At 37.7% G+C, this 27,115-nt stretch overlaps 2 protein-coding genes across 4 annotated transcripts in view; one reads left to right on the forward strand and one right to left on the reverse strand.

Moving 5' to 3' along the window:
* The window catches only part of REV1 (REV1 DNA directed polymerase), a 61,313-nt gene extending 40,639 nt beyond the window's left edge, over nucleotides 1–20,674 (forward strand). For 2 of the 3 annotated variants that reach the window (XM_065829463.2, XM_065829464.2), the window contains exons 13-23: nucleotides 916–1,136; nucleotides 2,142–2,314; nucleotides 6,473–6,575; nucleotides 7,993–8,149; nucleotides 8,517–8,719; nucleotides 11,232–11,465; nucleotides 16,165–16,273; nucleotides 17,322–17,533; nucleotides 17,704–17,860; nucleotides 18,738–18,840; nucleotides 20,282–20,673. In XM_065829463.2, the coding sequence (XP_065685535.2) occupies nucleotides 916–1,136; nucleotides 2,142–2,314; nucleotides 6,473–6,575; nucleotides 7,993–8,149; nucleotides 8,517–8,719; nucleotides 11,232–11,465; nucleotides 16,165–16,273; nucleotides 17,322–17,533; nucleotides 17,704–17,860; nucleotides 18,738–18,840; nucleotides 20,282–20,393 (1,784 nt within the window). In that variant the 3' untranslated portion in view covers nucleotides 20,394–20,673. Of the gene's footprint in view, nucleotides 1–915; nucleotides 1,137–2,141; nucleotides 2,315–6,472; nucleotides 6,576–7,992; nucleotides 8,150–8,516; nucleotides 8,720–11,231; nucleotides 11,466–16,164; nucleotides 16,274–17,321; nucleotides 17,534–17,703; nucleotides 17,861–18,737; nucleotides 18,841–20,281 lie in introns of all 3 variants that reach the window. The other variant, XM_071808342.1, reaches the window with a different exon arrangement.
* Nucleotides 20,675–23,592: 2,918 nt separating this feature from the next.
* The window catches only part of EIF5B (eukaryotic translation initiation factor 5B), a 36,921-nt gene continuing 33,398 nt past the window's right edge, over nucleotides 23,593–27,115 (reverse strand). Inside the window, exons 22-24 of the mRNA XM_065829454.2 lie at nucleotides 26,059–26,197; nucleotides 25,237–25,398; nucleotides 23,593–24,373 (exon numbers count right to left, since the gene is read on the reverse strand). Coding sequence (XP_065685526.2) covers nucleotides 24,266–24,373; nucleotides 25,237–25,398; nucleotides 26,059–26,197 — 409 coding nt within the window. The 3' untranslated portion in view covers nucleotides 23,593–24,265. The remainder of the gene's footprint in view (nucleotides 24,374–25,236; nucleotides 25,399–26,058; nucleotides 26,198–27,115) is intronic.

Consider the following 27,115-nt stretch of genomic DNA (forward strand, 5'->3'; position numbering starts at 1 on the left):
AGGCAGAGCAGAATTCACAGAGAGATGATAGGGGAGTTACTGTGATGGACAGTAAGGATATATGGAATACACTTGTATGAAAACAGGCTTTATTATACCATTTCTATTTGGCATAACTTATGGGAGACATTTTTCCTCCAGAAAATTATTAATATAGTACTATGCTTTGACTTGAGTGTATTAAAATTTTCAGATTTCACTTGCATGTTCATAATAAAAACTTGTTAGTGTTTGTGTCAGTAATACCACCCAGACAAAGAAACAGATTATGAAAGGTTACCTTACATTTCTATCTTTCACTGACTTGGGTAAATTCATAGGACTAATACTTTTCAGAAGTAACAGGCCAGCTTTCCCAAACCCAGAAATATACTTAAGTTTATCATGCTTACATATGTGCTGTTGCCATGGATACCTACAATTGCCAGTGCTTGATAATTCAAAGCACAAGTGATACCGGTATGCTATCACTTCTGTTTGAAATACTATTTTTCTACCTAGGAAGCAGTAGAACAGTAGTAAAAATATTTGTTGATTTTCTTTTTGATTAAATCATTTGTATATGATGGTAAAACCTAGTACATGTTGCACACTCTTTTTGGACTAAATGTTGCGGTGTTCAGAGCTATATTCTGTGTAACAGGCAGTACCTTACAACAAGATTAGCAAGCACAGAAATAAAGAAACACGCTGCAGTAAGACATCTTAAACTAAATATATAATATAGATTGAAGAAATACAAGTGAAGACATCAAAACTTTCATTTGAAACATGTTTCTCTAAGTGGAATTTCTTTTTTATGGTGTATATCTATTTGATATGACCTACTATAGGTTTAAAAAGAAGTTTTATTTGTTCAAAACCTGACTGGCTCTGAATTGTGTAGATTTAATGAACTAATTGCTTTGTTGTTAGGAGTTGGCAGGACAATGGAATCTAAACTGGCTTCTTTGGGAATTAAAACCTGTGGAGATCTACAATGTGCTTCAATGTCAAAACTGCAAAAAGAATTTGGTCCAAAAACAGGACAAATGCTCTACAGGTTTTGTCGTGGTTTGGATGATCGACCTGTTCGTACAGAAAAAGAAAGGAAATCTGTTTCAGCAGAAATCAACTATGGAATAAGGTTTACACAGGTAAATTCAGACTTATTTTCTTTTCTGCAGTGACTTCTTTCAACTGTAGAAGAATCTTCTCATATTCTGATTATTTTCACTTACACTTTGATCTGTTAGAGCACCATCTTAGCCACCAAATAGAATGAGGAAAATGAAGAAGTAGGAGACCAAACGATAAAATGGGAGGAGAGACTGCAAAGTATTGGACTGAAAAGAAGCTTGCCCAAAATTAGCTGGCTATTCTGCATTCGTTATACAAGTCTGGTACAGAAAAAGAGAACTGCAGTAGGTTTGTCAGCACCTAGCATTCTCTTTCGTATAAATACTGATTATTTAAAGATGCCAGTGCCTGAAATCATCACCAGCTGCTCCAGTACAATATTTTTATTAGATTTTTTACAAATATGGGGGGGTGGAGGGAAGGGGTGTTGACAAAATTGTATTAAAAATAACTCAGCTCTCTGAGAACTAAAGTATTTACAGAAATTATAGAAAAATCAGATGGAGAGAGACTCAGGATGTTGTGTAGTCCAGCCTTTTACTCAAAGCAGGGGAAGCTATGAGATCAGATCAGTTGCTCGGGACTTTATCCAGTCTGGTGTTAGAAACTTCCAAGAATCAAGACTGCACAACTTGTCTGAGCAACTTGTTCTACTGCTTGTCTTTCTCATGCTGACGAAGATTTTTCTAATAAGCCCTACGCTCTTCATGTTCTAAGTGTGTGCTTAAAGTTAGACTTGCAGTTCTGTGTTGGGGTTTCTAAATACATTTTTAAAAATACTTATTTCCAAAAGGACTTAATATTTCCTACTTATTTCAGCATTAGGATAGGAATCTACCATTTCACCTAACTTGAGACACCTACAGTGTAGGCAAAACACTTGAAGTTAAAAAAGACAATTGCTTGAGAGTCAGCTTGCTCTTTTCAGTTTACAAAATCTGGATTGCATTAACCCTTGATGATTTACCTTCAATATTTGAAAACTAGTAATTATCTAAACATTGAATTTTTTCCTCCTTCAGCCTAAGGAAGCAGAAGCTTTTCTTCTGAGCCTTTCAGAAGAAATCCAACGTAGACTTGAAGCTGCTGGTATGAAGGGTAAACGATTGACCCTTAAAATTATGGTCAGAAAGGCTGGGGCACCAGTGGAGCCTGCAAAATACGGAGGTCATGGAATCTGTGATAATATTGCCAGGTAACTATGCATGGAAAAAGAATGGTTAGTAGTAGGCATGAGCACACTTCTGCAGGATATTGAGCACCAGAAGTTACAGGAAGACAGGACAGCAATTTTAAAGTGCTTGGTACTACTTTGTCTACATACCAAATCTGCACCAACATCAGAAGTGGAATGTTATGGTCTGAAGTCCTCTGTGTTTGGGATGTATATATGTGGTCTGTTGGCCATCAACATGGAATGTAAACCCCCCAAAGACAACATGTATGGCATATTGGGAGGAGGTGTCCAAATCAGAAAGAGAACAATGTTAACAGTCTTATTTTGCCTTTGAGTTTCTTCAAAGAGAAAAATGGGGAAAATGAAAAATATATCAGACGTTGAAAAGTTTTGGGGCATAGAAGAAACAATTTGGGGTTTTCAGAGAAAACAGGAATGAGAAAGAAGGAATCTGACTCCACAAGTGCATTCTTCATGGTTTGAAATTGCTTTCTTGAAAGAATGTACTCTTGCATGTCTGTGGATGCTACTTAAAAATTTAAGTGATTCAGTGAAATATTTTCAATAATTATTGTGACTTATCCATTACCCTTGGTAGGGTTGTACATTTTTTTTTTCCTCTTCTCTTTGACTTTAATAATATGTAGTTTAAGGTGGCTCTTACTTTGATAATAGTCTAATGAAATACTAGCTAATAAAGGAATTTGATCTTTTAAAGGGCTGGTCTTCAAACAGTAATACATGTGTGCATATATGTTGTTTGTGTACATTTATTCAGCTTGCTTAATATTGGAGCTCTTCTTCATTTTGCAGTCCATGTAGAAGATGTATTTACATTCTGCGCTATGACACACATGCAGCAGTGTTTTTTCTTTCTTTCAGTGACTAGCTGAGTTGAAATGTTCTGCTGCTGCAAACTATTTCATCTCCCTGAGCTGCGTAGTGCTGTGTACTTTCTTTATTCTTGAGCGAGTTTCTGCTATTCCTTGATAAACGGTTGTTGGTCACGTGCTGATTGTGACAGCTGGAGTCTTCAAAGAAAATCACCTTTGTACTTGTCAAGAAAGCTGCCTGATCATTACTGTTCTTCAAGTCTATAGAGAACATGGGGACTAGGGCAGTAGTTGCAGAATTACTTGCTGCAGAAGACTGAGGGACCACTTGGGATTCTGAAGATTGGGGCTGGCATCTGACACCTTGAACTGCAGTTGTCTGTCTTAGTTCAGACAAGTTTCTTTGTATCGAGTCTGTCTTTCCTGTTGTTTCACCAGTAAGTCTGCAGAGAAATTTTTAGTCCTAGAAGAGAAAGGCGATGAAGATCCAAAGTGGAGCTAAGGAAGTTGAATCTCAGAATCTTAAAGTCAGAGACTGTGCCTCATAATTCAGCTATTCAAGAAGACAACTTGTTCATGTCTCTTGACCTTCACAGTTACATTTTTTCATATAGTTGTAGGTTCTCATCAGAAGTGCCTTTGTTTTCTTGTAGATCATTGTCAACATATTAAAGTCTCTTTCTACTTGGTCTCACTGCAGCACTTACTGAGATTGCTACCTGTGGTGGCTGCCAATCCCTACTGAAATGGGATAACCCAGTTACTCTGCCTGGGTAGTCACTTGATAGGTCATTGTCAAAGGAGTGGGACTTTCAGTTTTTACAAGCAGTCCTGAATTAGTTCAACCCATTATTTATTTAAGATTCTTCTTTGTTTTCTATTCTACTGGATGATATTGACTAAAGATTTTTTAATCTCAAATTTGTTTATATGCTTGCATACTGAAAACACAAAAACAAAATCTAGGCATAGAGCTTTATGTAGTTATATATTGTTTCATACAAGGTTGTCTCAGAACCTTCTAAATGCATGTTTGTTCTTCTGGCAGACACTTGTATCAAAGCAGTTGTTCCTTAGGTAAAGGGCTTTTGTGTGAGTGTGCATTTGGCATCTTCAAAGATAGGTCTTTCCTACTTTTCCTTCTATCCCAGGTTGTTGTAAAGATGAATCCTGCCCAAACTGAAGGATCATTTGCTCAGGGTTGCTGATAACTGAAGAGGTGGAGGGTGTTCTTTCAGTGAATTATTGCTCAACAGCGTGACATGTATGCATAGGGTCTGTCTCATGTTTGTGAGTTTGTGACAGACAATTCAGCTGTATTTAGGAACTGAAACTACACAATTCACCTTTCAGTATCAGGAACTCATAACCTTTTGAGATTGGTATGTCAAGAAGAAAATCCATCAGCCTGTACTTTTGTCATCTGGCTACCCTGAATTGTTTGAGCTGTTAACAGTCTGAGAACATATTTTTAGGATTGAGGGTGTGTTTAGTAGAGCTTTATTCCTCCTTTATTGGCAGCTAGTGCCAGACTGCTTTCTCATGAACAGGTCAGTGCTTTGGACCTAATTTCTGTGATCAGGCATGCTAATGCACATGTGCCATGAAATTTTTCCCAGTTCATAAAGTCTTCATTAATGTAAGATAAGGGGGCACCCAAGGATGCTATTGTTCACACATCGCTGAAGCAGTTCTGAGGCCAGGATCTCATTTGATGATGCCTCTGTTTCTGCCTCTGGCTTTACTAATGGATTTGGCAAGCCCAGTCAATCCAAATTATGCTATTTGATGATATAGATTCTGGATTACTGTCTTCGTTAGAGTATTTCTGTTCAGTCCAGTGAAAGGCTTTTTAGCAGCAGCAGGGTAAGCTCTGGAAGTTGCAAATGAATTAGAATCTCAGGCTGGTGTTCCCTCAGGGGTGCTTTCCCTGTGTATAGCCTAGTTCCAACAGTTTGAGATTATTTACTGGAGCGAAAGGTGACCAGTTTCTCTCTTCAATTTAAAATTTTCGCTGTAGCTGTAGCTCATGACCCATTTCTTGCCCCCTCACCTCACAGGTGAATGAGATGCTGTGGTTTCTCATCCTACAGGTCAAGCAAGATTCCCTAGAAAGACAGTCCTAGTCCTACAAAGGATTCAGACTCACAGACATGCTTAAAATCAAATGAACTTCTGAGATGTTTATGTTATTTTTACTGCATCATTCATATCAAGTCCTGATAGTACAGCAGAGGCCTTTATAAAATATTCCTCTGAAGTGGTGTGTACCTTTAGAGCTGTCCTACGTTTCTCCCTCATGTTCTGCATAGCTGCATCTTAACGGTGATATTGATCCTGTTTTTCTTAAAAATGTTAACCTGTAAGGCTCAGGGATATCTAAATATCATTCACAGCAGGAAGGTTTTTCCTTTTAATATTGGCAGAACCAGACCCTTCTGGAGATCACTTAGTTGTTCATGTGGATTTCTGACATTCAAAAGCAGAGTAAAATTTAAAGAGACACCATCAAAGTGTTTATTAAGTTGTCAGGATGGCACCTCATCAAAACACCAAGGTAGAACTTCCTTTTGTCCATATAGCCCACTCTGTCAGAGTTAAAACTGTATTGATTACCTCAGTGAAAAGACATCACACACATACATTTAATTAGCCACCTGGAATTCTGTCCTTACCTGTCTCAAATGTGCCATTAGAGAATCCAGAGCTACCAACAACTACTAGTGCCCCACCAAGATCTCAGATGGCAATTTGTAAACCTCACAACCAGGTAATGTTGTGAGAGTTGTTGCAGAAAATTGCCCACAGTGTAAGATGTTTTTGGAATGTTGTTTAAAGTTACTTATCATTAATCCAGTTTCTTTGTAATCCACATGCCTTTATCTGCTTCTCCCTCAGAGTTCCTTCTGAAACTCTTGCTCTGAACATTTGACAAGAGAAATAATACTGAACAAACTCTTTATGAACCAAGCCTGAGTGAAAGATAGTGGATGAGTGCCTTTCTATGAGCAGTGTGAAGTGAAACATTTTTGTCTGTCTTCAGTAAATAGCATGTATATAAATATAGATAATATTTGACAAATTAATGTGTGTACTGCACAGTGAGAATGTTCCATTAGTAAGTAATCTGTTGGGTGTGGTTTTTTTTTCTGTAGAACGTGCTTATTTCTAATTACCTTTAAAAAGAAACCACAGAACAAAAAAACAGTGTTCTATTTCTGTATGCCAAGAAATTGTTATATTTCTTTGATGTCCTCTCTGAAATAAATACAGAATATTGTTGTTGTCTTGAAGGTTTGTGAAACAGCTTCCTTTTTAACCATACTTTTTTATTCTTTGTTAGGACTGTGACTCTAGACCATGCAACAGATAGTGCAAAAGTAATTGGGAAAGAAACTCTAAACATGTTTCATACAATGAAACTGAACATATCAGACATGCGAGGGGTAAGTTAATGGGAAAACTGTTTTTTTTTTTTCTCTTTATCGACCTTCTTTGTTGCTTTTCATAAATTTTCAGTTCTCCAGAGTAGACAATAACCAGACTTAAGCAATAAGTATAGATAATACAAAGCTTATGTAAATTAGGCTGTGCAATTATATTATGTTTTGTATGTCTGCCTTTGAAAAACATGGTTACAAAGCCATAAATGTAAAAAAAAAAAAAAAATTATTGTGATATGGATTAATCCACAACTTAAAACAGCCTGAGGTAACAAAGTTAGACTGTATCTTCTACAGTTCTATTAGCATGTGTAAATTTTATTTTGTCTTACAATTTTCTTTAAACTTTTGCAGTTATTAATTAAGTAACCAGTACAAATACTGCTTGTAGTGCTAACCAAATATACAGATCAGAGGAGTTTTTGCTCTAGATTGCAAGTCTGAGAGCCAGAAAAGTTACCAACCCACAGTTTGGCCTCTGTTTGAAAGGTGAATTGTGGGCTCTTTTGAATCATGGTTTACTTTAGAACACTCTTCTCAGTGGTTTTGTCATAGCAGTGTGAACCTACGAGAAGACTATTTGGGCATCAACCATTTTTTACACAGAAGCTTTCTAAAACAAACCTGCATTTATTGGTCATCTGGATGTAGAAGCAAGGATTCACAATGTTGCCTTGCAAAGTCCATTCCATGACTTGGGTTTCTTTTTGGAGTTGAGGAAATATTTACCATCCTCTCACTGTCTTTTTGTGGTTTCTTGTCCGTCTGTCTCCTTTGCTGTCTTTTTTCTTAATAATCTTGTGGCATTAGCAGTAAACTTGCACAATGTACAAGTGCATTCTTAGTTGGATAGAGTTTCTGAACCCCTGTTGATTGGTATTTAAAAGTAAATGGAAAGTGAGGTTGTCTTTCAAAATGAGGAACGCCTCATCTGATAACGATTACTTTCACCAAAGTACTTTCATCCATTCAGACTTTGTGAGAACCATGTATAGAAGTGAAACAACATTGTTTTTCTCATTTATAGACTGAGGTGATGGATTTAGTATAGATTGTCCTCAGGAAGAACGTTCCTTTCTTGTACAGGTAGCCAGATCTTGTTGGTCAGTACTTCCAGATTTTTTTTGGTGTCTAAGAGATTTCATAATAAACATGTTGTTTCATGATCTTGGTGACAGCGTTTTTTCTATATCAGAGAGTTAAGATGGTAGTATCTTTGTAATTTATTAGTTGTTGGATTGTGGTGGATAATCCTGGCGTTTGCTCAGGATGTATTTCAACATACTTTTATTCATTCTCTCCTCCACTCACAATAGGCAGCCAATTTGAGAAAAGGCAATGCTATTATGAAAGCATTAGAGATGTAAAAAATAAATCAATTTAAACTTCATAAAATTAATGTATTAATGTTTTGATTTAGGTTGGAATTCAGGTACAGCAGTTAGTTCCCATCAGTAAAAACACTTCAGCTCACTCAACAGTACAATCTGGACATTTACCTGGTGGATCACATTCAGTTATTGATCTTTTTCATGTTCAGAAAACAAAAAAGTGCTCAGAAGAAGAACATAAGGAAGGTCAGTAAGCTTTGTACTTGGCATGTGTGATGATGGTCAGTTCTGAAGTGCTCCAACATAGATTACCTTTTGGAATACTTATTCAAAATTCAAATTATTTAAATTATTTAACATAAACTCTTTGAGAGCGTGTTTTGCTCCTGCAAAGGAAAATGCTACAAATGAAACTTTGCATAGGATTATTCCACTCTTTTTAAAAAGTTAATAGTAACAAAGGATATTTTAAAAAAGAAAGTAGTATAATTGTGCAGTATGTTGTATAAACTATTTGACAAAAAAACCTGGAAATTAGCTTCACTGTATTTTGAAATGTCAGAGTATTTTCAACTATTAGATCATATTCTTCGTTTTGTTTTCATATGTATAGTATTTGTGGCTGCTATGGACCTTGAAATATCTTCTGATTCAAGAACTTGCACTTTTCTTCCATCTCGTGGTGCCCATCTCACATCTGGTCTCAATTGCAACATTAACAACACTGAGGCTGCTGTCAAATGGAATGGCGTGCATTCTCCTATCAGCGTAAAATCCAGGCTTAATTTGAGTATTGAGGTGCCATCTGCTTCCCAGGTAAAACCTGAGAATATAAAACTATCTCCAGTGTCTTGTAAAAACTTGGGATTGTCTTATTTGGATAGAGCAGAAAAATTTCCATTACACTTTTTTACAGTGCACAGTAAGAAACTGTTATTGATGCAGAACTATTTTGCCTTAATAAAACGATTTTTAAAAAGCAGTCATTTATAGACTAACTCAAAAAATATTTATTCAAAGGAAAGCAATTTAATTTTCTGATATCTGTTTCCCTTCCTGTCACTTGCCAAAGGATTGGAATGGAACAGGAATAGAAAAGATGCCGAGGATGCAATGTTAAAAAAAATTACCTACCACCTTTCACAACCAAAGCCCAGAGCCTAATTATAAAAAACCATGAAATATACTTTAGGAAAGCTTCCATCAGAAACATTAAATATATTCTATAGTTAATGTTGAGTATTTATCTGATTATGATACGACACAGATTTGTAAATTTCTTATGTTTGCTCATAAAAATTATTTCTGATTAGCTTAATCACTGATGAGTGTCTCAGGAAGAATTTTGACAAGTACTTCGTGTCATTTTCATTAAGACAGAACTTTTGAATGTTTTCCATCCCTCTTTATGGCAGCAATATTGTTTGCCACAGATGCCAATAAATGATAATAAGGTAGTCTTCTCCACATAATTTCTTAAAGCCATGTATTCTGTATCAGTCTTTAAATTACACTATAAATCTGTCTGCAAACTTTAGTCAGTGAGAAGCAACTGAACAGCAACTAGTCTGACACTACCTCACATACTTTTACAATGGCTCTTGCCTAAGTTTCTGCCTACAAGAATGTCGAACTTTTATTTAAATTTAATCATTCGTCTTCCTGTGTTTTTTTCAAATTTTCTTCAAATAGAATTACAGCTAAGATGCACACTTAACATTTAGACAGGATATCACCTTTTAGATGAGATGAGGACAATCTTTATGTAAATAAAACATTTCTGCAGGGCTTTGGGGGTCTTTTCTTGTGTTTTAACAAGAGCCTCCTTATTTCTACTCCACATGTTATTCAAGCAGACATCTGTTATAGGGATCTGCTATGAACAAACTGAACTGAATTCTGTAGGTTTCTTAGCTAAAAGCAGATGTACATACTTTTCTGTAGAAATGTGTACTTTCAGTTTCTGTATTTTAAATCTTTAAAAGCAGTTAACAGAACATCAGCAAATGGTTTTCCAAATATGTAGACATTTTTAAAACCCAGTTATGCTTTTGGCAGAAAACTGTTTTTTCCATAATACAACACCCAAGCTAGTTTAAAAGCAACTTGACTGAACAATGTGAAGCTCCATATATGCAGATTCTCCAATAGGAGAATCATGTATGAACAAGCAAAAAGTGCACTAGTTGTGCAGTAGTGTTCCTGAAGCTTTGGTGGCCTTATAGCACAATGCACTCATCTTTCCTTCTGTTGTATAACCGTATTACAATATGGAACATAATATGGAATTCGGTACAGGGAAGGAGTGATGAGAGTTAGTTCCGTACTGCTGTTTGTGTACTGTGTGCTAGGAAAGCAACAGCAAGATATTTTACACCCAGGATTTCCAGAAAATGTTTGTGGACATATATATGTAGCAAATTTAGTATGAGGGAACACAAACAGAATGTACAGTGAAGAGATTAACAGTACAGACAGCTTTCATCAAAACCTCTCAGTTATCATAAGCCAAGTATCTTTTTATAGATATTTGTAGTTTTTCTCTGTAAATACAGAATCTACTCATAAACTCCATATTTTCTTCTTAAAGGTAAAAAATAAAGTTTTCTAACACTGCAATGGAGTCTCATTTAGCAAAACTTACAGGCAAGCGTTGGCATTTATCTATATAGTTTTACTTCTGAGAAAAATGCTGTAAAACTGCTTGTCAGTTGTATTAATTCTGTCACTTATGCAGCTGTCATTGTGTGCTACAGCTTCTGGGTTTTGAGGGGTCATTTTGTTTGTTTCAAGTTGATAATTGATGGTAAGTACCAGTTATGGCAAGCAAAAATTTGAATCTAAAGCTTATTTCATTATGAAAATCTACGACAAGAATCTGACAGTATGCAAACATATGTAATATTAAAGTAAATTAGTAACGTGTATCCTAGAACTATATAAAGAAATAAATTGCTTACTGCTTTCTACCAGACACCAATTTAGCATTCATATCAACATGTTGCCCATATAATTTCAACTCAGAATTTGGGTTTTCTTATCACTAGGTAGTTGTAGAGGAAATCTCGTATATGATTTGTGAGAGCACTGAACATTGTGAAAAGATAAAACTGATAATTCATATTTACAGAACTACTTAGTCTTAAATGATATTTTTACATTTCACTGCTGCAGAATGTAATTGTCAGGTTCCTAAGTATGTTTGCATTCACAGTTGTTTGTTTGAGGTTTTTTACTAAAATTCAAGGGCTGTAAAACTAATTTTTGAGTAAAATTAACTCTGTTGTCTATTCCTCAGAATAACGTAAAAGTTTTTATATATTTGTAGCTAGATAAGTCTGTGCTAGAAGCTCTGCCGCCCGATCTCCGAGAACAAGTAGAGCAAATATACACCGTTCAGCAAGGAGAGAATTATGGAGACAGCAAAAAAGAGCCAATAAATGGATGTAACGCTGCACTTCTGTCACAACCGGTTGGAACAGTGCTTTTGCAAATACCAGAGCTCCAAGAACCAAATACCAATACAGGAATTAATGTGATAGCCTTGCCAGCTTTCTCACAGGTAGGATGATTACAGGGTATCAATAAACATCAACTTGCCACCTGTAGGAAGAGCTAACAGCCTTTTCTTGAGATGGTGTTACTAGAATCTGTGACTTAGCAAAATTATTTATGTCCTTTAATAAGTTAAAAATCTCTGCTTCTAAATGTAACTTAATCTGTCACAAACATAGTATTATAGTATTTACTAAACATTTATAGTCATCGGTATGCCTGTTTTTTTGCAGTTGTTTAGCATAAGACCTCTTCATTTATACTTTGCTTTGCAATCCAGTGTGTAAATAGCCTTTTTTTCTGCATTGCAGCTGAGTTATACTGCATCATAAGTCTGAAGCAGTCCTGAAATCTGCTTAGCTAGTCACAGGAGACTCGCTCTGTTTAAGTGGATGTTTTGATGGTGTAAAGCCAGCCTCTACTAGCTTCTGTAGGTGTGATTGTTTATATCACATTCTTTGGAGAAAGGCAGGCATGGCTGAAGATTGTTTATTTCTCCATAATTCTAAAACGATCTCATATACAACACGTCCAAGACAAGGAAAAGGCAGCATTGTTTCTTAAAACGGGGGCCTGAAGGGGAAGCAGGTAGCAGTAATTATGCTTCTAATGATATTCCACCCTTCAATCCAAGATGGTGCTGAACAAACATAGGGTAAAAATTAAAAAAAATTAAAGATTGGGTTACCCAGAGATATCATACTTTGCATATGCATCATGTAAAATAGAGCTCTAATTTTATTTTTCTGTTTGCTGTGCCATCACTCCATTGCTATTCTCAAACAAAGTGATATCACCTGATTGGATTTATAGAGGGACATTTGTTGCTGTTTCTAAGGCATAATGCTGCCTAGCTGTCAAAATCCAGAGAAAATAAGATAGAAATTCCTGACCTGTTTTCAGTAAACAGTAGTTAATGCATAATTGTTATTTAGAAGATGTGTAGTCTATTCTACTACTATTAATTTCTTCACCTTGATTCAAGTTCATTGGTTCAAAAACAGTCCTGTCAGTTTTTATTCCTGAACTGCAAAGTTGGGTTTCCCCTATGGAGATACTGTGCAAATAGTATATGAACGCTCCATACCCCAGCTGTTTTAAATTAAGTAGTTACGTTCATTCATAGGCAAGAGTTTATCTTGGATGTGTGGGTTAAATTGTGCTGTGCTTTAAAGTACACCCACCCACTCGTGTTTTACCCACTCAGTACTCTTTTTCAGGGTAAATCTTAACTGCATATGACTTTCTATAAAAATTACATTTAGTGTGCATTTATGCTTTACCTGTCTATTAATTAGGTAGTTGAGAATTGATTGTTGTTTTTGTTTGACAGCATTACTTCTTGAAATTGTCCCCCTGCTCCGGCAGGGGGATTGGATTAGGTGATCTTTCGAGGTCCCTTCCAATCCCTAACATTCTGCGATTCTGTGATTCTTAGAAAAATGTAGTTTACACCCTCACATGCACTATTTTGCCTGTTTCTATCTCCTAATGCATTTTGTGATTCTCTTACTCGATCCAAAAATGTCAGCTTAGTAGAGCAACTTTTTTGTTTGAAGATGTAATTCAAGAAGAATTGGCTACTTCCTATTTCTTTGTTGGAGGTATCCGTACTATCTATTTTAGTATGCTTGTGCTCCAAATTTTCTCCTGAAAAACCATTCAGCTTTCTTTGTTGGTGAATAGAGAACTAAGATTTAAACCTTTTATTTTCTGAGTTAGGTTCATGTTTAACCTGTAGAATAATGTGGTTGTGAATAGTTTCCTTAGGCTTTGAGAAAGCAAAAAAAATGCTAAAGCTGGTTAACTAATATGGGAAGATTTTTTCTGTGTTAAAACCAAATGTGAACTTAATTCAAAAAGATCATATTTTTCTAAATATAGCTTGACACTTTTTTTAATCATCAAAGCCTATGTGGGAGTATATATTGTATGAGTGCACACAAACACTTAAGATTACTTTCTTTCAAATGATGCAGTGAACTAAGTAGTAATAGGTTTCAGGTACAGAAATATTGCAAGCCACTCCAAATGGAGTACTTTAGCTACATCAAGTCAGCAAATGTAAATGATGCTCTGCCATCTTTTTATAGCTTAATTAGGTTTGCTTTTCACCCCTTGATTCTTTTTTGTCTGAATGGTATTTTTATGACCCGGTGCCAAGTTAATTGGCTAATAGTGATTTATGCATCAGAAAACATGTGGAAAATATCCTATGCAGGGAAAAGTTCTCCCATAAAAACAATCCAGATAGGTTGCACTCATTTCCATCAGCTGCTGAAGTAATCTTAACATTTGGAAGAACTGTATGTCTCTGTAGCAGCTGATTCCTGTAAAAGCATAGGATGCAAGAGGTAAAGATTACAGATGTTTAGAAATTAATGACATTTGTAGTAGTGGGGTCAGTTACGGGTGGCAAATTTGCACTTTGTCCTTGCATTGTCTAGACATTTATTTCTGAGGAAATTTATACAGCACATCATAAATACTAACGGCTGTATGCAGAGATAATACATGAATTTATGAAATCAAGGTTCTTCATAATGTGAATATGATACAGCAGTGGGAAAGCTATGTTAGGACACTCTGGCTGTACAGCAAATTACCCAAAACTCCAATTAATTAGTGTAGAATTCAAATTAACTTGACTGATAGCGCTTCCAACTGAATTTTTACATGTTACACTTTCAGAGGGCAGTGATAGGGAGAATAATAAAAAAACACATCCAGTTCCCTGTACTGCATTATTTCTGCATGAACTGTTAAGTGGTGTACTCAAAAAACAGTGTCAACTCAAGGCCTCCCAAATTCCTGACCCTTGAATGCTTAACCAGAGAACACTGACCTTTTAAAAATGGTTTTATTAAATAAAATTTATATTTAAAAAATAACTTAAGTCTCTGGCCTTCATTGGCTGCATTCTGCTACAATGCTTTGTTCTGCGCAACATATGCAATAATTGAGATCAGAGCTGTTCTCATTTCCTCCTTTAATTAGTGCATATTTTGTGTGGTGAAAAATTTGTGTTGGTACATGGAGTTCTAAAAATGGAAAAAGTGTTCTGCTAAATTGATGAGTTTTATCTGTGGGAGCATGTTCATGTTTATTACTTATATAATTTAGGCATCATATGTGTGAACGGCACAGCCCACCTTCCTGATAGACGTATTTTGGTTTTAAAAAAAGAATCTCTATTGAAAACAACAGGTAGCTTTTAATATGTATGCATCCTGACGTATAAGAAATAGAGTATCTCAGATATTGGTAGAAATTGTATTAAGCCCTTAGAATAATAATAGTATTGTGATGGTTTAACTGCTGCTGGCAACCACGCACCACACAGCTGCTCGCTCACCCCTTTCATCCCAGTGGGAGAGGAGAAAGAATGAAAAAAAAAAACTTGTGCGTTGAGATGAAGACAGTTTCATAGGATAGCAAAGGAACAGAGAAGAATGAGAATAATATACAAAACAAGCGATGTGCAATGGCCACCACCCACTGACTGATGCCCAGCCCATTCCCGAGCAGCAGTCACCCCCAGCCAGCTTCCCCCAAGTTTATATACTGAGCATGATGTCATATAGTGTGGAATATCCCTTTGGTCAGTTGGGGTCAGCTGTCCCGCCTGTGTCCTCTCCCAGCTCCTTGTGCATCCCCAGCCTCCTTACTGGCAGGCCAGTATGAAAAGCTGAAAAGTCTTTGACTGCTCAGCAACAACTAAAATATCCCTGTATTATCAACATTATTCTGAATCAAAAATATGACACTATACCAGCTACTAGGAGAAAATTAACTCTGTCCCCGCCAAAACCAGGACAAGTAGTTTTGAATTAATTTTTTCTTGGTTTTGTGCACATCTCCAAATTTTACCGCTGAAATGAAGGGCACTCTCCCGCTAGGCAGATTTAATTCTCTAAATGGTAGGTTTGCTTTTTTGAATTAGATTTTTCAGATTCTGAGTTGAAAACACTGTACAATAATCTTGAGAAACTCAGAACACAGTGTCACTAATTTGCTACTTCAGAGACACAGTAAGGGAAGATAACCAGTAATACATGAAATTTTATTTTGTCCATGAGTGTGTATGGCAATTGTCAACAAATTATTCAAACCCCTAGGACAGTGGGAGGGACTGTTTTTATCAGTCGAACAAGGGGTGAGCGACTGTGGGAGAAATGAAACCCTTTTCTGCGAGTTCTAGATACAAGGTAGCTGGATTTGTGTTTCCTGTGCTTAAAGAAGCCAGAATATTTCCAAGGATATTTTGTTAGAGGAGTGTAGCAGCTTCCAGGAGATAGAAATATGAAAGAAAAAGAGGAACAAAAGTGTGATTGTCACAGTGTCTGAGTTTGGAAATTTGAAGGAAGTATTCTCTGAGTTAGGCTTAATTGTGCTGTTAATATAGCTGTACTGTGTATCAGTAGGTGAATAAAGATAGTGGTGAATAAAGATAGTGTATTATAGGCCTATAAATAGGTTTTTTTATAAGATAATAAATGTAGAGTAATGTTAAAAGGAAATTTTTATGGTTTTTACAAGCTAAAGTACATGATGAATATGTACAATGTATTTTGCAGTGTTTCAGTTATGTGTCATTTTTGCTTGACATAAATTGTAAATACCTTTCTCGTGTGAGTGGCCTATAGGAGAGCAAGCAGTGTTGCTCACTGGTTAACTAATGAAATGAATCTTCTGTTACTGTTCAGGTGGACCCTGAGGTTTTTGCTGCACTACCTGCTGAGTTGCAAGCAGAGCTGAAAGATGCATATGATCAAAGGCAAAAGCAATCAGAGCAGCAACCTGCTAATGTTTTTGGTGAGTATATATAGTTGTACAATAGTTTTGTATAAAAGTTGTTGACTATTTAAAGGGATTTATGCAACCCTGAATAACTAACTGGAAAATATAACTAAAGCCTCTATGGAGGTGCTGTGTTGAAGAGGATTTTTTTGCATTTATTTTCCACAGACTGTCAGTTACAACCAGCTGTGGCTTCATTTTACGAACAGTTGCCTAGCTTTACTTAAATGGGTAATTATTTCAATTCACTGGGACTGGGGCACTAAACTTACCCATGTCCATATGTTTGCAGAGTAGAATCTAAACTTGATATGTCTTGTGATTTAGAGTATCGCATCTTCATTCTCCTGGTTCCATGAAACCCATAGCACTGGTATGGGTTTCAGTCAACTAGAGATACAATATAGCTTACCATATGTGTGATAGTCAGATGGTTTTACTCTGAGCTGATCACCCAGGTCTCCTTTTTATAAAAATCAGTAGATCGGTAAGATTAGTTCCCTGTGAATGTGATTTCTCATAGGTGGGAAATTTCTTTGGGTTCATTGCCAGTTAAATACTGTATTGTTACAGTCAAACCTTGATTTCATAGTCAGTAGACTAATACAGATACATTAGTATGATGGAATTAGAGCCATTTCCATGGTAAACCATAATTAAAGCAGTGTGGGGGCGCTTTTGGTGCTGGTTTTGCTGATAACCACTGGTGGGATGTCTTAGCTAGCGGGTGCCTAGGTGGGACAGTGTTCTGACTGAGGTGAAGCAGTTTGTCCAGTAAACTAGAGATTTCACCAGCTGCTCACGTTCAAGCACTAAAATGCTTGATATGAAAAGGCTTATGAGTAGTTGAGTATCCTCTGAGTATGCTCATGTCTAGCAGTGCTTTTCAAATACTTAAAACATTGCCTAAATCTGAAATGGCATGTGAGCGTTAAAGTTGCTTGATCTAGGTTGTGTTCTTCCAATTGATGCATAGATTTTTATGGAGGATAGAGTCCCCCTTTCAATGGAAAAGTATTGAATTTTAAATGTATCAACCACTGGCTATTCCTGTGTTTTTCAGTGTCAAAAAATCCTTTACTACACCTGAAGAATGCAACAGTGAAAAATAAGAAAAAAATCAGGAAAAAAAATCCAGTCAGTCCTGTAAAAAAGATTCAGAGTCCTTTGAAAAACAAACTCGTTGGTAGCCCTGCAAAAAACATGCCAGCTACATCTGGAAGCCCACAGAAGCTCATAGATGGTTTCTTGAAACAAGAAGGAACAGCTGCTCAGGTAATTTTAACAGTAACAGCTTTCAGTAAAGCTATGTCCATTTCTTTAGACTTGGTCCATGTGCAGCTTATTTTCTTTACTGGATTCTTTACTGGACACTTATCTGTGTATATGTACAGCGTTACTATGTTTGTTAGACTGAGCGTTATCAATTTTTACATTTGGAACAGCCAGAAGCAGTTCCATCAACTTCAGATTCTTCAGGCCCATCAGCTCTGCATCTGGAACAGCCTGGTTCATTTAGGCCACAAGCACCCAACCTAGCTGGAGCTGTCGAATTCAATGATGTAAAGACCTTGTTGAAAGAATGGATTACAACTATTTCAGGTATGGGCTGTCATGCTCGTGGCGATCTTGCATACATCACAAGGAAAACTATTGTTTTAGTAGGCTTTTTGTACTTTATTCCTTCTTTACATGGGTTATTTTTCATGGTAATCTTGAAGTCTGACTGCCTTGCAATCTTGGAGTAACTTGATTCTTCCTGCTCAGTTGTTATTCTGTATTTGTGCCAGCTACTATTTCTTGCTTAACATCATTAAAATCTGCCTGCTCTGTCTTCGGCCCATTTGTCAGGCCCTTGTCTTATGCCTTGATATTACTTGTGTGGGAGGTTTTCCTTATTTTGTTCAACATGTTACAACCACTAGGGTAAAAGCTCTTAAAAGGGAATTCCACTTTTTTGAAGATGCCATTTTAGAGGTGAAGGAATGCAGTTTTTTCTCAAATTAACTGTTGGAAAGAACTCCAGATTTAAGTGGAAAAGTGTAACACCCTTGCCAAATTGTGATTTGAATTTTAACTTTATGTCAAACAATTAGCAACTCCTTAATATCTTGGGAAATCTGGCCTGCAAGATCCTTTGTGTCCTGGACATTACTGTTCTCCTAAGAGTTTCAAAACAGCCATTCCATTCTAAATCTTGGTTCCTTTTCCCCTTGGTTAATATTAGCTTGGCTGTCATTTGTTCTTACTGAAGAAAAAAAAAAGGGGGGGGTCCATGAGTCAGATATTTTGGGACCTTGCAGTCCTTTTATGTACACGACTTCTGATATTGATGGGAATGCAGCAATTGTCAGATCAGCCCTGGGTGCACTAACACTGCAGAATTCCTTTCCTATTACATTCCAATTATTCTATGATTATACTCTAAGTATACTTAGAGAAAACTTCTTTTTTTTTTTTTTTTTAATTATTATTACAGATCCTATGGAAGAAGACATTCTACAGGTTGTGAAGTATTGTACTGATCTAATAGAAGAAAAGGATTTGGAAAAGTTAGATCTGGTTGTCAAGTACATGAAAAGGTAGCTTATTTGCTTGTACTTGTGACATTTAGACTGGTTTTGTTAGTACTTATGCACTAAATGCTTAAATGTGAAGCCACAAGCCTATTAGACATTCCATTGATGAGTACAGATATTTTTTTCAAAAATTGGGATTAAAAAAAAAAAAGTTGGGCAGATAAGATAGGTAATTTGTGAAAAATTAATAGTAGCATTTAATAGTATTTGCTACAAAGTCGTTTGTTTCCAGACGAAGGGTATGGTTTTTCTCATCATTGACACTTTTCTTCATCCTCTTTTCATTAATTTTTCATGTCACTTTAGATCTTTTGTTTGTTTCATCTGATTTCAGTTCTCCTGTATCCAGGCCCTGTCTCACCTCTCCAACCAATTAAATCCATTTTTATTACTTAGTTATTGTGCTGCTGTTGCTCTTCACTTGAGTCAGGAGGCCCAAGTTCCATTTATAAATTGCTTACTAACTGATAGTTAACTGTGGAGCTCAGCTTTCTGTGTCTTAGATCTGGAAAGTATTTATTTCACAGAATTAATCAACACCCAAAAGACTATGGCAGTGTAAAAACTTTGCTGTGCTTTTGTATTATGGGATGTCTTTACGCCTCAGAAAATGCAAAACATGCAGTGCAGTGAACTGTTTTGGAGAATGCTGTAAATTCTTTAAAAACTTGTTCAGAAAGCAGCATCCTGTCCCATTCCTGGTCCCTGTACGTGAGATCTGCACTGGCGGCAGCATGTCTCCCCAAAGCCTGGCAATAAATGTGGGACAAGGAATCAGGAGCTGGATGATAGGCAGTTGTCTATATGGCACTGATGTTAGGTCTTCCAGAGCTGTAGGTGGAGGAAGCCTCTGCTCTCCTCTAATAGTCATCTGGCAGGGGGTTGTGAAAGTACAGAGCTGCTTTTGTTCTCCTTGAGCATGTCCTCAGTTTGCTTCTGGTAGCTGCTGAATGGTAGAGGTAGCTCATACCTCTCTGTGGGCCTCCACAATTTAGTTCAGTTTTTAGCAATAAACACAATATAGCACCCCCAAAACCTCTTAATTGTCTTAATCACCTTGGCATTCATTGAAAGAAAAAAGTAGCAGGTATGTCTTGGGATGAGGAAGGGAAATATCAGGAACCAGAAGTTGCCCATTTCTGGTTCTTCAGTATGGACTTGGTAGAATATCACCAAAGTGGTCACACCACTGTGAAATGCTGATGCTTACAAATTGGTGTGACACAGTTCACATTAGAAATTTCACCACTGAATGGCAGAGGAATCTGTGGTATTAATAAGATTTGGTATATCTGAGGAGAGAAGGCTTAACCAAGATAAAATCAGAATGCCTTTCATCATAAACTGTTGTGATCTTGTTTTCCAGTATAAAGACCAAAACATTGTAAAAAGAACTGGTTCTGTAACAGTAATTTTCTTCCTCTTCTTCCTTTTTGCCCTTCAGGTTAATGCAGTCATCTGTGGAATCAGTCTGGAATATGGCATTTGACTTCATTCTTGACAATGTTCAGGTAGTTTTACAACAAACTTATGGAAGCACATTAAAAGTTATCTGAACTTGTAGTAAAGAGCTTGATGAGAGCCTGGAGCTCTCTGCTAGCTGTGCCATAAGTGCTTGTGAAGTATTTGCAAAGTGCATGATAGTAATGCCCTGAGTTTTTATAATTTCAAATTTCTTTTTAAACAACAAAGTGTTTTGTACATTTCTTTTCAGAAAGTGCCAAATTTGTCAGTATTGCATGTAAATAATTGTGTTAAAATTCTTTTATTGTAGTATAGAATCTATTTACAAAATGTTTGTTTATAAAGTTTTATGGATTTTTACAGTGAAGTGTTTACAGTTGTTTAATAAAGAACTGTATGTATATTTTTGTACTGATTCTATTTTGTGATGCTTCAGTTTCAATGTAGCTAGCCCCTCTTATTACAGCCACAGCTGTGATTCATTTCACAAAATTTTACATTGTGACACTGCATCAACGTGCATAGGAGACTGCTGTATGTGCACCTGGCTGCTTTTTGTTTCTTCTCAACTGACTTACTACAGATTGTAAGCCAAGGGATGACTATTAGCTGGTTTTGTGTTTCATCCTTTGAAGACAGGAACTGGTGTTGCCCAGCCACTCCCAAAGCACACACAGTGTTAGCTGAAGGGTCATTGCTCTCTGAGCTCCCTGTACTGTCACCTCTAGAGATATGTGCTGGTGGAGGAAAACAAATTGAGAGATTTAAACAGCTACCTAAAGGCAGCACTGTAGAGAAGCTAGGGAGTAGCTAACATGGAGCACTGCTTAAGCCTGTGTCAGTCCTCTGTATTGCTACTACTTAGGATAGAGCCACTTTCCATTCTTGAAATACTGTAGTTCTCCCCAGCCTGTGATGCGCATTTCCTTTATGCATGGTAACAAAACAGGGGAGTAGCAGAATCCTGTTCAAATGTGGGTATATACCTGAAAGAAAAAGCCCTGTTTGTGTTGTGGTAGGGAGGACTATGCTTAGTTCTACAATTTGTGTTCTGGGCAAGTTTGACTTTTCCAGATGTACACCAGCCCTATATAGTAATATTTAATGCAATACATCAAAGCCTTGAAAGAATTAAGATCACTTGTAGAAAACCTAGGTGATAAGAAAAATCTTTTCATTTGCTGAGAAAAATGACTGGGGGGGGGGGAAGGGAAATCAGAAGCACCCACATAATCCTGGATGGGTGTGAACCCACCTGACTCTGGAAAGCTGGACTACAACCTGGAGCTAAACCTGGAGCATGATTTGCAGCGCTGGTTTAGCCAGAAGCATCTCAGCTTAGCTTCAGCCAGCAGAACAGCTCAAGCAGGGATGGCTCTGTAGCACAGATCTCAGCAGTCACAGCTGATTCTAGTTTTGGGCTTCTCTTATAACAGACCCTAGGAGAGATACCAACTTGGCACCCTCCTACAACAAGGTGATGGATGAGAGGAGGGCAGTAGATGGACTCTTCATTAAGGCTTTTTGTAATACCTCCTGTAACATCCTCATAGACAAGCTGATGATATAAGGGCTAAAGACAGGGCTGTGGCTTGAAAAGTGCCTGTCAGGCCAGTCCCAAGTGGTGTAACCCCACAGCCAGTAACAGGTCCAGTCCTGTTTAACATCTTCATTAATGACCTTAACAACTGCAAAAGGTCCCTTCCAGCCTCAGCCAGTCAAGAGTGCTTTTTTCAAGAGTGATTATGTGTTGGTATAGCTGCATCCATTCACAGATGTGTATCTACAGAAAGAGAGCTTGTCTGATTTAAGTCACTAGTTTCAGAGCTCCTTGAGTTGTTGCTGCTTTTAAAGCTGCTTTTGGAATGTAGTTGCTGAAATTCAAGCAAGTATTTTACCGGTTATGGTTCAGGTACACAGCACTAGTTTTCTAAGGGTTGCCTGAGACACACTTGAAAGTAGCATCTTAAAGAAGAAAAAAGGACTCACATTACTTAACTGAAGTGATATGTAATTACATTTTCATTTTTCCTTAGTGATCCCTGCTTTGAGCGCTTCAATATTATATTCAGTCATCTGCTTCCTTAAAAAAAATACCTTCACTAAAAGGCTTTAAGTTTCACAACAGTGAACTGCAACACATAGCATGATCCTTTTTCCCCCAGAGTTTTTTTTGCCTGTGGAAAGCACACCCTTCCACACTTACAGGAAAACAAACAAAAATAAGAATACATCAAGACCACAATGACATCTGCGTTCTTAAGAACTTCTTTTATTAGTGTACTTTCCATGATTGCATAGTTTGCAAAATAAAATTGTAACAATTAAATGCAGTCTCTTCACTGTGATCATTCTATTCTAAACCACCAACACACCCAGCGCTGTGAATTTTGCACCACATGCCAACCATACAGAAAAGGTCCTTTTTGATGGTAAGTTTGAAGTCTAGCACACAAAAAAAAAAAAAAAAATCCAGTAAGTTAAATTCCATTGCCAAAGGAGGTAAGTAAGTTATTAAATTGGCCTTTGTAATGGAGTCTGTACAATCCCAATTATAAAATTCAGATTTTTTCCAACAAAAAAAAAAAATCCAGGTGACAAATCTGTTAAAACTCCTTATTGCAAGTTAAATTCTTGTAAATATTTTAAATGCTAAAAATCTCAGCTATGTGAAAGACCATTATCAATTTTGTTTCAGCTTGTGCTTTTGACAAGTGTGTATTTAGCTCTTCTCAACATGAGCTATAGGTCAGCAGGTGTTAAGCTGTCACCCTAAGCAGGGAGCCACAGGGGAAGGAAGGGTAGGAAAATGCTGTGATTACAGCCTGACTTCCGGCCATCAAACACACCATTAACCCAACACCTCTTGAGTTGGTTCAGTCCCATCACATCAGATGACTCAGCAGCACTGATCCAGCTTCCAAAGTCACCACTCACTTGTAGACAACCATTTTGCAGGTGCTTACCAGGACTCCAAGCAGCAGCTGGAGAAGGGATGCCACATCTAAGCTCCTCTCAGCAGGGCCCCTCTGGGAACCGTGATTTGCTAAACCCCTGGCCTGCAACTCCAGCGCTTCAGGAATGTGGTGAGAGATGTGAACCACCAGTATCACCATCACCATGTGCAGTGCATGCTCAGCGAGGCAAAACCGGAGGAAGAAAGGCCATTGCTGGAATGTGCCTCTGTCACTTGGCCATACAGAGACAAAGCTCCCTCTGGCATCTCCATGTCTGGCACAGCCCAAAAAGTGAAAATTACATTTATTGAAGCAAACTGTAAAACAAATGGGCTACTATGTCCATCTCCTTTATTTGTGGCTCTGCGTTATAATGATTACAGGTCGACTTTCATGAACTGTACAAGCAGTAAAAGGCGGCCAACTATGCTTTACATCATTGTTTCACACAAAGCAAATACAGAAATGTCCAATTGCCTAATTTTCTATTTAAAAAAATTTTCTATAGGCACAAAGCAGGAGAATGTTGGAAAAGAGTCAAGGGAAGAGGTATGCATAAATAAAGAAGTACTTCTTACATCAAAAATGTCCCAAGAATCACAAAGTCTGCAGAAGCTTGGTTAATCAAATACTGCAGTACTGATCTCATCAGTATAAAAGTGAAAGAGCTTTAGTTCTGTAATAAAAATTCAATTTATTTTATTTTGGAGAAAGGGAGGGAAAGAGGGTGGAAGGTGTAAGAGAAGGAAGGGCAAACTTTAAAACAGCAGCCAGTATTAGGAAGGGCAGTAGGAGAGGTGAACAGGCACATTGGAACCATGGGAACATGTAAATTGACCACTGTCAAACCAGTGTAAATTTCTTGGTTTCTCATGGAAAACATTTTATCCACATATTTTCCTCCCAAACACATATCCAACACTGTCTTCAATATATGACTTTGTTGGTAACTTTTAGAACAGGAATAGCGTGTTTATTCCTGCCTCCCCATTTCTGTAAAAAGTTATCTAGATGATTTCAAACACTTTCTTCAGCTCTACTATAAGCTGCCAGTCAGACTTCTGCATTTCATCCCTGAACCAGTCCTTCAGAGCATCGATGGACTGACGGCTGATCTGTAATACACAAGACAAAGTTGTCAGAAACATGAATGTGTGTTAATAATGGCAGCTTTTAGTGTGTTGAAAGTGATTCAACTGATGAAAAGCTCCTTCCAATCCCAGTTCTGCTGCATGACCCATCCCGTTCATTTCCCTCCTCCTCACATTCCTCACTTGATCTTCAGAGACCACCAGAGCACTAACCATCTCACAGCCTGTGCAGTAAGGCAAGAACCTGCAACTGGGAAGATCCCCTGTTTCCCCCAGTGCCCACCGCATCAGCACCACCTCCCAGTCCCTGTCAAAGCCCCTGTGGGTACAAGCCCACAGCATGTGTGTGGAAGGGGGTGTTCACCAACATGAGAACTAAAGCAGGTAGGGATGTGGAGACCAGTGGCTTTGCCTCTGACAGCAAAAAGCTGAGCGAGGGATCATCTCCTCATCCAAGTGCAATGTTCCAGAATTGGAGCAACTACAGTACTGCTATTCATTGCACAACTTCAAAACTAGGCAAACACAATCATGGTGTAATGCTGCCAGGGTTGCTGTGCTGCTCTGAGCACCAGCTACATCCACCAGTATGCAAATAGCTCATTTACCATTTTACCCTCTCAGGTGCAGTAACCTGCAAGGTAGGTAGTTGTAGCTGCAGCAGCATATCATTCCCTTGGCCCTCTGGAGGGGTGCTACTACAAACCTCAGAGCAAGGTTACAGCAAACCTCAGCTGAACGATGCCACCTATGAGCCATTTCAAGTGTCTGTTCGTCTCTGATAGAAGGTTCCTAGTGTATGTTCTACAGGCTTCATGCAACATGTCCACTTCAAGCAAGCTACCACCATGCCATAAGGCCTCTCCAAAAATGCAGATTGCTTTTACCTTACTGACAAGGATATCTGTTGCTTCAAAGTGTCGTCCATACATTTTAGGTGATTCACCAGGAATAGGTTCTATTTTAACACATACTTCTTGGCCTTTTTTTGCAACCTCCACTGGTTTATGGTTTATTTCGATACTTGTAACTATTCCAATATCAACAAACTGCAATACAATGAAGAAGCTGTAAGACATGTCCACAAAACCTCTGTACACACTCTTGCTAAATTCCTGTTTATATATACAGACTCACTCATACTCTAGGTGACCCTGCTTTAGCAGGTGGGTTGGACTAGATGATCTCCAGAGGTCCCTTCCAACCCCAACCATTCTGTGATTCTGTGATATGATGTATGGCACTACCAGAGCAGCCACCTCAGAGCTGACAAAGCCAGACACACTGAATATGTACTGAAAAGAGCAGCGACATCAAACCACCTATAGTTCCATCTGGGACATCAATTTGGTCTTTTAAAATGTCAGTTTACTTCCCCCCTTATTAGCTACCAGTAATGACAATTTGCTTGTTACTTTGTATTGCAATACAGAAATCACAGCAGGGGAGAGAAGGAGGGAGAGTGACTGGCAAACACCCTCCAGCCACAGTTCCTGGCAGGGCCCTGCAGCAGCCCAGAGGCTGTATCCCACTACAGTACCCAGCTCTTCCAGCAGAGAACAGCGAGAAACAGACTTGATCTGAAAGCCTGAATCTCATCTCCTACCAGAACCCTGTACCCTGGGGAAAGGCACACCAGTGTTTCCTGGTGCATCATCCCAGGAGCCACCAGGCAGATCCAATATCCACTGGAAGAGGCGGTTACTTACATTTTTGCTCGGTACACACATGGGTGTCCCCTGCTTCACTTGGCCAGCCTCCACCACTACACCCATCACTATTGGGTCACGGGAGTTGAAAATGAACTGAGGGAGTATTTTCATCTTGCAAGGAAACACTGCTATATGCCTGGAAGATGACAAAGAAAAGGCATTTTGAATTAGATGCTAGAACAGTGTACACATCATCAACTGTTGTGCCTTCTCCCACACTTCTTGGGCTTTTATTCTAGGAGCAACACTTGGAGAGAAATCAAATAGGAAATTTTTCTTTTTCCAGTCTTGCTAATTCTAATCAATACTTGATCTTCAAGACCTATAGGGAACAATAATCAAGCATGGCTGGCATGGATTTCAGTTGACTGCCCACGTCAGTCAAAATAAGACAAAAACCAAAGGAATAGTAATTTTACAGTGTAATTAGCATCTCAGAAGAGCTTAAAAATAGAGATACTATGCCTCAACCTATCACAGGGGTTCCAAGAACTCAAGATTGTTGTTTGTAAAGTGAAGAAATATGTTTAAATGCTGAGCTACACAAATCAGGATCAATATATGGAATTAAATACATTTTCATTTATTTTGACCATGCCTATTTTGCTGAGGACCACGCAGTGTCAGAGATGCCAAAAATTAATATTGGGTCCCTACAAATTCTTAAATGATTGCATATTCATGTTACTGCAGTCAGAATTAAGCCCTGTACACTGGAACTGCACAAAATGAAACAACAGAATACAAATCCCTTTAGTTTTGTTTACTTAACTCTGCAAAACTAACCCATCTATCACAAACTAGGAACAGAAGCCAAGTACACAAAGCAAACCTGAAGAACGCACCATATTACATGATAGTTTTAGCTACACCTTGTAACTGCTTCACAGCTCTCACCCTACTAAGCCTAATCCCAGAAGCAAACAATTAGACTGGAGCACTGAATTCCTGAAAACCATCGATATATTGTCCTGTCTCCTTCCTTCCCACCAGAACTACATGCTCAATAATAATATAGAAACAAGAAGTTACATACAATTTCATTTATAACAAA

This window comes from Patagioenas fasciata, chromosome 1 (assembly GCF_037038585.1).
Source record: "Patagioenas fasciata isolate bPatFas1 chromosome 1, bPatFas1.hap1, whole genome shotgun sequence".
NCBI lineage: Eukaryota > Metazoa > Chordata > Aves > Columbiformes > Columbidae > Patagioenas > Patagioenas fasciata.